Source organism: Bombus impatiens, unplaced genomic scaffold, assembly GCF_000188095.3.
Source record: "Bombus impatiens unplaced genomic scaffold, BIMP_2.2 scf_1080, whole genome shotgun sequence".
Taxonomy (NCBI): domain Eukaryota; kingdom Metazoa; phylum Arthropoda; class Insecta; order Hymenoptera; family Apidae; genus Bombus; species Bombus impatiens.
Genome location: NT_177499.1, coordinates 558372 through 571280, shown reverse-complemented (window position 1 = coordinate 571280; position 12909 = coordinate 558372). Strand labels below are relative to the sequence as shown.

Below are 12909 nucleotides of genomic sequence, written 5' to 3'. Positions count from 1 at the left end.
TGTAAGTCGACTGTAAATTTGATATAATTTTTTAAATAGAAATGATTATAGTGGATGCGTAGAGCTAACATCGACTGACAAATCGGTATTATGTTCGCGATGCATGCGCTTTACCATTCATGAACACTTACTGATGCGTTTTATGAAGTGAAAAAAGATTTCAACGCCTCCTCTTCATTCGGATCTTGATTTCCATTCAGACAACGAGCCGAGTAAAATATTCGTTAATTCTATGTGTTTTCCTATGTCCGGTCTTTGGATTTAACTCGGTAAATTTATTCGGATATTAGGTAAACATTTGCTTAATATCTCGATAAGTAACAGTTTACTTAATATCCGAAGCTATTGATTTCAAATATTATAATTCAATTTTTCTACCCATTTTAAATGAAAATTAAGTTTCCGTCTAGAGTCGTGTTTATCACAATATACAATGTAAGATTATTGCGATTTATAATTAATTCCGCCGGTACTTATCGATTCAAGTACGTATAGTTTACGACAAATTAACTTATTAACCAAACGGAAACATCAAGACGACAAACGCGTGTTATTCTGTATAATATTTGATCCGTCGTAACTAATACCACGTTCCCAAGGAATTTCTTAGAAATCTCGACACGCAGTTATTACTTTTCCGTTTCTCTTCTCTTGTTGCAACGAAATTATAGTCGCTATCAGTCGTAGCTCGTACAAAGAAAGAGAGAGTGGTAATAGACGTCGGGTTTAATATCGATATCGATAGAAGCAGGAAACAGTGGCGAAGCGGAAACGGTTGGGAACGTTACGGTTGTGCAACCGCACTTCGCGATGTCATTAACCTGCAGGAAACTTGTGTTTCGCGAAACGCGACTTTGCGATTGCGATCTCTGGTCAAGTGTACAAGGTCCGATCAGAATCCCTCAACATTTTTATTTCTGTTTCCTCTTTGCTCTTCGTTGGGCCTAAATGTTGCAAAAATACTGTCTATAGTTTGTGTTGTTTCATGTCCGTACGCTATCATGCTCTATCAGATGGAAAAGAAGTTAAATTATAAATCTAAATAGTATACCTTTCTTGACTAAAAACGAATATCTATCGGTGATAGAAATTACTGCTGTTTTGCTTTCTTTCTTTTTCTTTTTTTTTTTTTCGCCGATTTACGTCTTGATAAAACGAACGAAGACGGAATTAACAATGGAATTTAATTTCGCTACCAATGAATTATATACGAAACAAAATTTTAGCAAATATCTTTGAGAATCGACGATAAAAAGACAAAGTTCGATCGTTCTTTTCAGTTGGAAGTGTGCTTGACCGGAAGTTTAATCGGGCGTTCGTAACGTTCGTTCTGATTTCAGGCGGTGAAATTGGAGTCAGTGCATCCAGGAAGGACGAGATACCTGGTCGTAGTATCCTGCACTGGGAGGCAGGATGCGGAGGAGAGCTGCCTTCTTGGTATCGATTGTCACGCTAGGGCGACCGTTGGTCTTGTACTTCGGGTTCTGGCCGACACTGCCATTACTCTCGACGGCGACGGGTATGTTGGCTATTTTCGAATTTAACCCTGTATCTCTTGCTATCTTCCTGTCCGTTGCTTGCTACTTTATCGTCCAATCATCGCGATACATTCTTCCTACCTAGCTTTCGTTTAAACGAATCACACACACACACACACACACTCACACACACACACACACACAAGTTTCACGATAAATTACAACGTGAAATTTAAATAAATTTATTCGATCAAAGTTCAAAATGAGTAGTCTTTTTCGACGATATTTTAATCGCATCGATATTTAATAGATCGAAGTTTGAAAGCGCATTACATATCGGCATGATAGAAATGCGTAAGACAACTAGACGATAGGAAACGAAGAAAACAAACTCTTGGGAATAAATTAAATCTGATAGTTGATTGACAGGCACGTCGATATGACGGAAAGAAATTGCTACTGAATGTTTTCAATTAGTTACAGAAGTAAGTACATGCGGTATATGATTTTATCCTGTTTTGTATGTGTATAGCCTGTTCTACACGGTTTTGTGTAGGTTTCCCTCATTCCCGATTCGTTGGAGGCACGGCGAAAGTACGCCGGATTTTACAGGTTATCAGATTTTTGCTCCAGCCGGCAGATAGTTCCGTACTTTCTCCTCCAGCTCGATATTCCCCTATTCCGCGTCGAATAAAAACGCGACGTAGCCGCGCGCGGACAAATCACTCGACGCCGCGCCGCGCTGCGCCGCGCCAGCCTAACCCGCAATTAAAAGCTTGCCTTGCCATGCGTAACGGAGATTTTCGATCTCGCTAAAATCTGCCAATAAGGTATCCGATCGGTGAGCCGACCACTTTCTAACCGGTCGTACTCCGCTCGTCTCACGCGTGTTCATGCATTTGTGTGCGTACCCGTTTATGCAGTATAGTAGAAAAGTCTTAGGCCATGTGCGATAACCTTCTTGCAACGGCGAGGAAACCGATCATTCTTTTAGAAAACCTTATAGGAACCGCGTTCTTTCCATTACTAATTTTCGTGTCTGTCACGTAGTAACGATATCGTTTGCCGTTTCAACTTGGCAATTAAGTCGACGCAATAACACAGACATACCGACATACAGAGGTATTTTTATATTTAGTCGTAAAAAGACAAAACGTATCATTTTGTTAAACGATCGAAGAATTTTGCGCGGTACTGTATAGATACGTGTACGAGTGTCCGGTTCCTTTCAGCTCAGGCAGTGAGTCATTAGCGTGGCATGCGGCCGTATGCGAACTCTCGGTAATTAGGCGAATAAACCGCGGCTCGAAACGGTACATCGGGCCGTGGATCGAGAAACGAACGCACCGCTCGAGCTACCGCGGAGCGGAAAGGTGAACGCGAAGGTCAGCACCGCTCTCTTTTGCACGAGACTCATACGTACGTACGTCGGCTGTAGGGAAATGGAGCGCGTTACCGTAAGCCGTGTTAGAGCAGCAAGGTGCTTGACAGGTGAGCACCAAGGTCACGATGGAAGGTCGTGCTCCACGATCGCCAAGCCATTTTTCAGAGTTCGTTGGTTTCGTGATCTTGAAAGTGCCAGGATGCTCTTGCCGAAAATCATACCAAACGCAACTACGTTTGAACGAATTCCAATTGCACGAGATCATCTTTATATCGTTCCGACTTTGTATTTTTTTGATTTTTCACTCTCACTCTACTTCACTCTCGACTTCGCTCGATTACCAACTAACGAACCGAAGGGACATAACAAATCTTCGATTACAAGAACACCCATCGCGATTAATAATTATGATTGTATAATTTTTCTATTATCATATGTATCGTTATATACGTATGTAATTATAGCCAGAATTATTAACTCGCTGGAAAACTAATCGAGTAAAAGCAAATGTTCACGATCAAAGTGTACGGAGTTTGGAATTTACCATCGTCGTAGCATGTTCATTCGGTGAAACAAAAGCCACTAACGATGACAAATTTCTTCTCGTTTGCTCCGTGTTTCTTTTGCTCGAGTATGCTATATAGTCGGTTCGCCTACACAAGAACGAATCTAAACGGTTTGAGACAGTGAATCACGCGAGCAATTCGCGGCAAATTAGCGATAAAGAGGCGGCCGTTCGCCAGAAAAGGATCGAGAACGAAAAGAAAATGAGCACAAGTACTGGTCAGCTCGCGTTCCTGCGTCGTGGATCATTTTTGTATCATCTTTTTCCGTTTCTCCGTTCGTTCTTTCCCCCTTTTCTATAAACGCTCGGCCGTCGCGGCAGTCTTTTTCCTTCTTTCTTCCTTTAATTGCACGTGGCTCGGTAAGTCCTTTTTCCATTAATTTCTAGTCGAGGCAACGGTCGTTGGTCGAAGAATTTAAGCGATTATCGTGTATCGCTTGTATCGTGTGCGAACTTTCAAAGGTAATTGTGAAAGATTTGTTTAAAAACGTCGATCGCAACAGATATCGTACGAGTTAAGAAACGGCAAAAGTAACGTAAAGTAAGTCTCGTAAAAATATACAGCGTTGATGGCTGCGTTTCGAAGTACTTGCCGAATAAGAAACAAAAAATTCATAAGATTCAACGAGATTTGCCGCTCGAAAAGATTATCGTTTAAAATGAAAAAGTCATTGCTTACGATATTTGGTAATATTGGCTATTATAATATTAACAAAATTCGCTTACGTTGAAACGTCACTTATCGTTAGTTGTCAAATATCCTCTAACATTGCATAGACGACTGCATAGACTGACATTCCCTCGTTCGAAGCAATATGTCTTTCTATCGATACGTTTTCGACCGATAATTTTTTTGCAATTGACATTCATCAAGTGGTGAAAGTGGTCAAAGTGATAAAAACGAATCGAGAACGAATGTCCCGTCGAGCCGTAAAGTTAATTCGGTGTATCGTTCTTAACGGCGTGCGTGGCCGTAATGACGAACCAGTACCGTTTCCTCGGGGAAAGCTGATCGCGGAATCGACATGGGTTTCCCGGAAACGTCGGTCGAGAACTTGTGCCTCTGGTCGGAATAAAGCGACGCGGCGGCGTGACGTTCACTTGGTCACCGATTTTGCACGAATCCCTCCGCTCTTTACATAATGCGTAATTAACGGTTATGTTGGATGTGTGTAACGCGTGTCGTAACGCGATGCAAGAGGGGAATTGCGTTACCGTTGTAATTTCGAGTTGAGAGTTTGCTCGACCGCGTGACCACGATTACAACTTGGAAATCGAGGCTCGGAGCTGTCGTGACGGAAATCATTTTAAAGTAACAATAAACAGTATTTTAAAGTTGCAATCGGAAGGAGTAGACGGTACAAGCGAGTGAAAAAGCGTGCGTTGTTATGTTTGGACAGTGAGAGGTGATCTTTTTTTGTGCGACTCATCGTGCTCGGTTTTAATCCGAAGACGAGTTAATCGATTTATCGCTCTATCTCGTAGCATGTCGTCCGTTTCTCTGCGAGATAGAAGTCTAGATTGTACGTAGTACGGGCATATCCGAAAAGCAACGCGTTCTTAGTTGGTTGCATTGGTTCGTTTTTAGAAATAGATACGCGATATTCGCCGCAAATGGCACCAACTTTAATACGAAAGTTATTTTTACGCGACAGAGATCCGTTCCGTTGTGCGTTGTTTAATACTGCACGCTCGCTTCGATCTACGATACGTGACCTCGGAATTATATCTGACTCTTTGTTAATCTTTCATAATCATTGCGAGCTACGTAACGAGCAAATTGTACGCCGCTTTAGGATACTCATGCAGCAACCTACGGCTAACTTTAGAAGCCCTTTCACTCTAAAAACGTTCTTTGTCTGTGTTACCACTCCTTGAAAGTATTCGAACGTGTAATTTGGCTTCTATCGCGCTCTGAATGTTGTGGTTTACCAAACTGGAAAACTCGTTTTTGCGGTGTACGATTTTACGAACGATCGTATATGAATCGAATTGGTTATGAATTATATTTTATAAGGCTAATAATTAGTGGCAATTAATAGCAGAGAGCTAACAATTGAAACCAAGGCTGCGTACAGTTACATTTCGCAGGTTTAACGAATGAATTTATTAGTAGAAAGAAAGATATTATATATAATCGTGTAATTGCAAATTTTATATTTGAAATTCTAACGATATTTAATCCTGTAGCTCCCTCGTTCGAAGCAATATGTCTTTCTATCGATACGTTTTCGACCGATAATTTTTTTGCAATTGACATTCATCAAGTGGTGAAAGTGGTCAAAGTGATAAAAACGAATCGAGAACGAATGTCCCGTCGAGCCGTAAAGTTAATTCGGTGTATCGTTCTTAACGGCGTGCGTGGCCGTAATGACGAACCAGTACCGTTTCCTCGGGGAAAGCTGATCGCGGAATCGACATGGGTTTCCCGGAAACGTCGGTCGAGAACTTGTGCCTCTGGTCGGAATAAAGCGACGCGGCGGCGTGACGTTCACTTGGTCACCGATTTTGCACGAATCCCTCCGCTCTTTACATAATGCGTAATTAACGGTTATGTTGGATGTGTGTAACGCGTGTCGTAACGCGATGCAAGAGGGGAATTGCGTTACCGTTGTAATTTCGAGTTGAGAGTTTGCTCGACCGCGTGACCACGATTACAACTTGGAAATCGAGGCTCGGAGCTGTCGTGACGGAAATCATTTTAAAGTAACAATAAACAGTATTTTAAAGTTGCAATCGGAAGGAGTAGACGGTACAAGCGAGTGAAAAAGCGTGCGTTGTTATGTTTGGACAGTGAGAGGTGATCTTTTTTTGTGCGACTCATCGTGCTCGGTTTTAATCCGAAGACGAGTTAATCGATTTATCGCTCTATCTCGTAGCATGTCGTCCGTTTCTCTGCGAGATAGAAGTCTAGATTGTACGTAGTACGGGCATATCCGAAAAGCAACGCGTTCTTAGTTGGTTGCATTGGTTCGTTTTTAGAAATAGATACGCGATATTCGCCGCAAATGGCACCAACTTTAATACGAAAGTTATTTTTACGCGACAGAGATCCGTTCCGTTGTGCGTTGTTTAATACTGCACGCTCGCTTCGATCTACGATACGTGACCTCGGAATTATATCTGACTCTTTGTTAATCTTTCATAATCATTGCGAGCTACGTAACGAGCAAATTGTACGCCGCTTTAGGATACTCATGCAGCAACCTACGGCTAACTTTAGAAGCCCTTTCACTCTAAAAACGTTCTTTGTCTGTGTTACCACTCCTTGAAAGTATTCGAACGTGTAATTTGGCTTCTATCGCGCTCTGAATGTTGTGGTTTACCAAACTGGAAAACTCGTTTTTGCGGTGTACGATTTTACGAACGATCGTATATGAATCGAATTGGTTATGAATTATATTTTATAAGGCTAATAATTAGTGGCAATTAATAGCAGAGAGCTAACAATTGAAACCAAGGCTGCGTACAGTTACATTTCGCAGGTTTAACGAATGAATTTATTAGTAGAAAGAAAGATATTATATATAATCGTGTAATTGCAAATTTTATATTTGAAATTCTAACGATATTTAATCCTGTAGCGCAGAAAGATAATTGACGTCTGAATTTATTAAGATGCTAACCTTCCCACTTCTTTCTTTCCTTCTTTTCTTTTTCTTTTTCTTTTCTTTTTTTTTTTTTTTTTCTTGCGTTAATAGTTCTCGTTTTGTTGCGAAATATTTTCATCCTATCGTACTATGAACGGAATACATTTTATTCTCGAAAGCTTTACCACAACGCGAGGGATAACTTTTGGCTCTTACGTTTTTTTCTGGAAGATTTTCTTATCTTCTATCAATTTTGTCCAAAATTTCTTACTTTACGAGTGGATCCGCAATTTTCAGAAACTTTTACAGTGTAGGAAAATCGTGTTTCCAAAGCACGAGGGTTACCTGTAACCAACCGAGCTTGCTCGAAAATAACCAGCGAGTTTCGTAGAACGGAGAAGTTGGCCCGCTTCGGCGAGCAATAAAATAGCTCGTCGATACGATCGGCTGACCATCCTGTATAAGGTGAATGGTGTGACCCTCGATGCTTCCCGAAGACACGCGTTCTGATTCTTTTTCTCTTTTTCCGTTGCAGAGGCTTCAGCGTCAGCGTCTGCGGTTCACAGCACATCTTCAAGCCAGTATCGGTACAGGCGATGTGGTGAGTCGATTTTTTCGATATTTTACAGCTCATGCTCCGTGATTAGAAAAGCGTGGTCTTAAACCGTCTTTTAAAATAGCGAAATAACGAAACGATTCCTTGGTCTTGGAGTTGGACGATCGTTGTTATTATTAGCAGTTGTATCTTACCACGTTGGCAATGACCGTTTCGTCGCGGTTACGAATAGCTTCGCGAGTTTCTCATTGTAATCGTAAGAATGTTTAATTCGATCGAAAAGTTGCACGCGCCGTTTCGAAAATAAACGACTCGGTTGAAGAGGAATGGTCTCATCGCGGTATACCTAATAGCCGTGACTAATAAATAACCTCGTATAATTACAACGGGATGGTCCGAGACACGACGCGACACCCACGGAAGACATATAGGGTCAGTCGATAGAACGTATGAAAGGGTTCGACCCACGTAGGTACGGGCTGCGATCGATGTTCTAAATGAAACTAATAATAAGCGCAGTCCTGTTGCACATGCAGACGTGTCTTTCGCTTTTTTCTTGCCAAGAGACCCATTCGTATTAACACGATTCACATTCAAAAAGAGAGTAAACGTTTTCATGGAACCGTAAATTAAGCTGTGAGCGTTGAGAAAATTGTTTGATTATTCCGACTGAATATCCCATTTTTGTCAACCAGATCTTTTCTTTTGCGCTTTATATCTTATCGTAATTTTAGTCAATCGTTGCATAGCTACAGGCTACAACTAAGGTTGTACGATCCATAATTATCAGGCAAGCCATGGAACGTACGCTTTTGCTTTTTTAGTATTTTTCGATATTCCTACTGCGTTCCTGCTGTATTTCTGCCGTGTTCCTGCTGTATTCCTGGTGTATTCCTGGTGCATTCCTCTTGTATTCCTACTGTATTCCTACAGTTCACTGTCGTACGAAGATAAACTTTTCCGACGAAGCCTCGAATTTATATCATAGTATGTACATACAGAATAATAATTGCGCCGAACTGTTCGTACTTTTATACTATAGCCTTGTGAATTTGATTCAAGATCAAAGTTAAACTACAGAGTTACCACGAAGATTATATCGCCTAAATTGATATCAGGCAATGGGTTACTAGGAATTTAGTAAAGAAATTAAGATTCGATCGACGTTGCTTTAGTGGTCTGGAAAAGAAATACCTTATAGATTTGGCAAGTCGATTATGGATGCTTTTACGACTAAACAGAAATGATAATGCCAGTTTGATAAAAATTCTATATAAAATTACTGCAACGATATTTCTGATGGTGCAATCCATCATTGAAAAAAGAAAGCAGAAAAAATAGTGTAAAATGTTTGCGAAGCTTTATAATGGTTAAATGCCTATTGTTAGAATAGATCGCAGAATCTGGGCGAAGAAAAATCGTTTGTCAACGGAGACAGGAGGCTGGAAAAGAAGAATCGAAGCGCAACCGAGATGCTATCGACGCGGAAGAGGATCGAACTGAATGGAAAGAAAAATGAAGCGTGGGCCGTGGCTTAATTGGTCGGTATCGCAATTGTTTTATGCAGGACTGGACGAAGAGGAACTTTCTTACCTGCCCAACCTCTTCCGTTCGCGGATTTTTCAGCGCGGGTGAAAACACGCTTGCTCTGCCCACGTGAATTCTCTTCTTGCGATTGTTTCGCTATAAACAATGACCGGGAAAAATAAATTTTCAGGAAATGAAAGTTCGAGACGGAAAATTACCCATAATTCGATCATTTACCGATGAACGAATCTTTTTTGTTTTACAATTTTCAAGTAAAATAGTCTTTGAGCTTTAAGCTATGTCGCTATGCGACAGTGTAACAAAGTTAACGATATTAAAGTTGATACTGCAAACTTTAGAACGACGAACCGTTTTAAACGTAAAGACTTTTAGTTTTCGCTGGTATAGAACATGTTGATTTGAAAAATCAGTTGGCTTCGCGTGGACACGATAAAGCGTCATTGACAAGTTGCAACAACCTTCGTGGCATCTATTGTCGGGAAACAGACGGCGTGAAGTTCGTCACGGCACCGGGAACTTCGTCGGTCTATCGTCGTTGATGTTGTCGTCGTCCTATTTTTGGAGAAGCCTCGTTGGACCCGACCATCATCGTGGTGGGGTTGCTCGCGACCATGGACCACCGGCCGCGCCATTTATGGGCGCGCTGCGTCGCGTGGTCACTTTGTACAATTCTACTTTGCAACCCCGAGATTACTCGCGTTCTTGTCACCCCAATTACTACAGACGTTATGCTCTGCTTTAACTTTCGACTCTGTTTTATCGAGCGTAACGTTATTATTAGTAGCAGCAACTCGTTCGATCGAACGTTTTCGATAGAATTTTAACAACGAATGAAAATTTATCAGTTTTTATTAGGATTAAAAAATTAAATAAACGAACGAGAAAATTGTCGAATTGTAACGAAAAAAGTACGTATCGGATGGATCGTAAAAGTAATTTCATCCCGGGACAATAATTTCTCGCTCACTCGTAAGGAAAGTTCTCTGCTGATGAGACACTTGCCTGACAAATTCTAGCACTTTCTCCCACGGGTCATGTTTCTCCGAGAAGTTCTTCGCCGCGCAGATTTAAAGAGTCAATATATTTAACGAGTTCCAGCAACAAGTCAATCTTGCTCGAACAGATAATCGAAAAACCATGCGATCAAACAAATCGACGATCGTTACATCGTCTGCATAAACAAGATAAACGAAAGTTGGCGAACCACTTAGTCTTTGTTCGGTTATTTGCAATGAGTTTTCATTGACACATCGTGCATTTCAATTTTTAACTAATCAGTCGCAGGTATATACCGCTGTTATAAATCAAATCTTTATCAGATTTGTAAATATACTGAAATATATGGAATATGTGGAATACGCTATAATTTGCCATGTTTAGAGCTATTTTTAAGAAAGGAACCTCAAGAGATCGATGGATAGATCGGTCGAAAGAAGATTTAATAACCCGGTTATCTGTCCACGTATATCGGTCGCATACGTCCTCCACTCCCATTCTGCACTTCTATCTAACTACTATCGAGTTATCGTAGTGAGTACGGTTTATGGTCGAAACGCCATAGTTCTATCCAAATTCATATTCAAATAACGGTAAGAGATATACTGTGATTTACCAAGGATGTACCACGATCGATGACTTATCAAGCTGGTTTGAAAAGCTAACTTATCCGACAGATAAAAACGGGACGTTTTTAGGAAGATATAGGACGCATCGATCTCTTTCCGAGATGTTCTCATCGACTTTTCTTTGGCATGGCGCTACGGCTTGACACAGAAATCACGAACGAGCCAATAACCGGTCCAATAATAGACAATAATAGGCAAAGAATATTTTAATTAATGCGCATAACACTGCATAATCCTGTCGCTGAAGAGGAAAAGCTAGAATCGAGACTCGATGTTCTTTAAGCCTAAAATTTTCATAAATTACATCGTTAGATCGTTTCGTAAGAAGAAAACACGTTGAATCGAGAGGCGTATTGAACGTCAACGAGGGATAAATAATTATCGCACCTCGCGATGGTATTTACATAAGTAATTAACGATCGTGAAGGAGGAGACTCGTCGAACTCGAAGGCAGGTGACTTATGGTTCTCTTGGCCCGTCTACTTTCACTGTACTATCGCTGCTGCACGTTGATTCACAATGCTGCATAGTACGTATCGCTACGTTAGATAATCTATGAATAAACGGAGCGACAGCACAGAAAGAAAGTGTTGCTTCGTCGAGGAATTTCGAGCTTCGAATGTATCGCGAATCAAACGCGAGATTGTCGACGGAGAAAGAGATTCTTCGGAGCAGGAAAGTAGAGAAGGAACAAGGGAAAAGTTGTTCGGATCGTCGTTGTTGTATACGCTAGTCTGATATCTTTTAATATATTTTTCGACAGTTTTCGAAAGCACGTTTTAATGGAGGAAATATAGCTTGAAATTACAAGATAATTCGAATTCTTAAGATTCTTTCCAAGAAATTTCTGAAATTTCAACGAATCGATGTACAACGCGTTATTTTGTGTCGTTTCTGTCACGAGCAAGTTCATCGAACCAACAGAACAGATTTGAATTAACTCTACCTGAGATTCAATTCATACAGAAATCCCAAGCCTTGGTAAAAATTCTCAACGAACACGAAGTAGACCTCAATTATATTTTTATCGCGGTTAATTAAATTTCATTTTGCATTAAATGTAATTCGAGCTTTATCGGCGCTTCAGATCTTCTGGATCTCTGGATTATTAAATATAATTATTCGTCTGCGAAAGGAATACCGTTTACTATAGAATAAAGGGAGAAAGAAAGATCGTAAGAACTGCGCTTTATCTGTTTTGCAATATTCCTCGTGATAGATAATTGTGGTTTAGCTTAGATACAGAGGATTAATGCCAGTTGTTTTTTTTATCAATTTATTTAAGCATTATTTAAACATTCGATTAACTTAAGTATTCTTTATCCAGCAAACGGATGTATGTTATTTCATAAATTTAATCTCTAGTTCATAAGTATCGTTTTATTATATTCACCATGGATTGATTACTTACTTTCATTACGTACTGCGATAAATATATATTTTACATTTTGTGGAGTATCTTTCGAAACGATCGCCAATACGACGGCCTAGTTTCTTTTAACAGTTATCCGCAGGATAGCCAGTTTGCTTTTGCTTAATTTTACGATTAGAACTATTCCGTACAATCTTGGCGTTTTTTCTCCTTCGTTTTCGCCGATAATGTCTAATTTCCTACCAAATATTTTGTATCGATGGAGGCTGCAATTAGCAGTGGCTCTAAACGAGTAGAAAATTGTTGGCTAATTACTTAGATCGTTAAACAAATTGCAAACACGGCATGAAATTTTATCAGATACTTTTAACGATCCTGTTGCTTATTATACAGGATAAGCATCGTAATTAGAACAAGTTAGTTTCCTCGTTTTTATTGGCATCGAAGAGGAAACGGTAAAAGAAGAGAATCTATTTAGGTATGGCCTAACGTCTGCTAATTTTAACCTTTGAGATAAATATAACGACGTAGCTGTGGAATGCTGTTTCATTGTACTAAACTTGAGATATTGTTTACGATATTTTACACGCGATTATTAGAGTAATGTATTCAACGAAGTTAAGATGACGCGATCAAGTCACCAGAGCCCGGTGAAATATTCTAAAGAAAGTAAGTGAAAAAGAAATGAAATATCGTCGGCGCTTAAGCCCTGTACTACGAAGAGCACGGTTTTATCTCAGTAAACGTTGGTATTAACTTTTTATCGAAAGCAACCGTATACCTGTCGTAGA

At 40.2% G+C, this 12909-nt stretch overlaps 1 protein-coding gene across 5 annotated transcripts in view; it reads left to right on the top strand.

The window, feature by feature from the left end:
• The window catches only part of LOC100748426 (protein phosphatase Slingshot), a 73523-nt gene that overhangs the window by 43929 nt on the left and 16685 nt on the right, over positions 1-12909 (top strand). For 4 of the 5 annotated variants that reach the window (XM_024371059.2, XM_033323630.1, XM_024371058.2 and 1 more), the window contains 2 exons: positions 1341-1519; positions 7553-7618. In XM_024371059.2, the coding sequence (XP_024226827.1) occupies positions 1341-1519; positions 7553-7618 (245 nt within the window). Of the gene's footprint in view, positions 1-1340; positions 1520-7552; positions 7619-8979; positions 9115-12909 lie in introns of those variants that run through there. The other variant, XM_024371063.2, reaches the window with a different exon arrangement.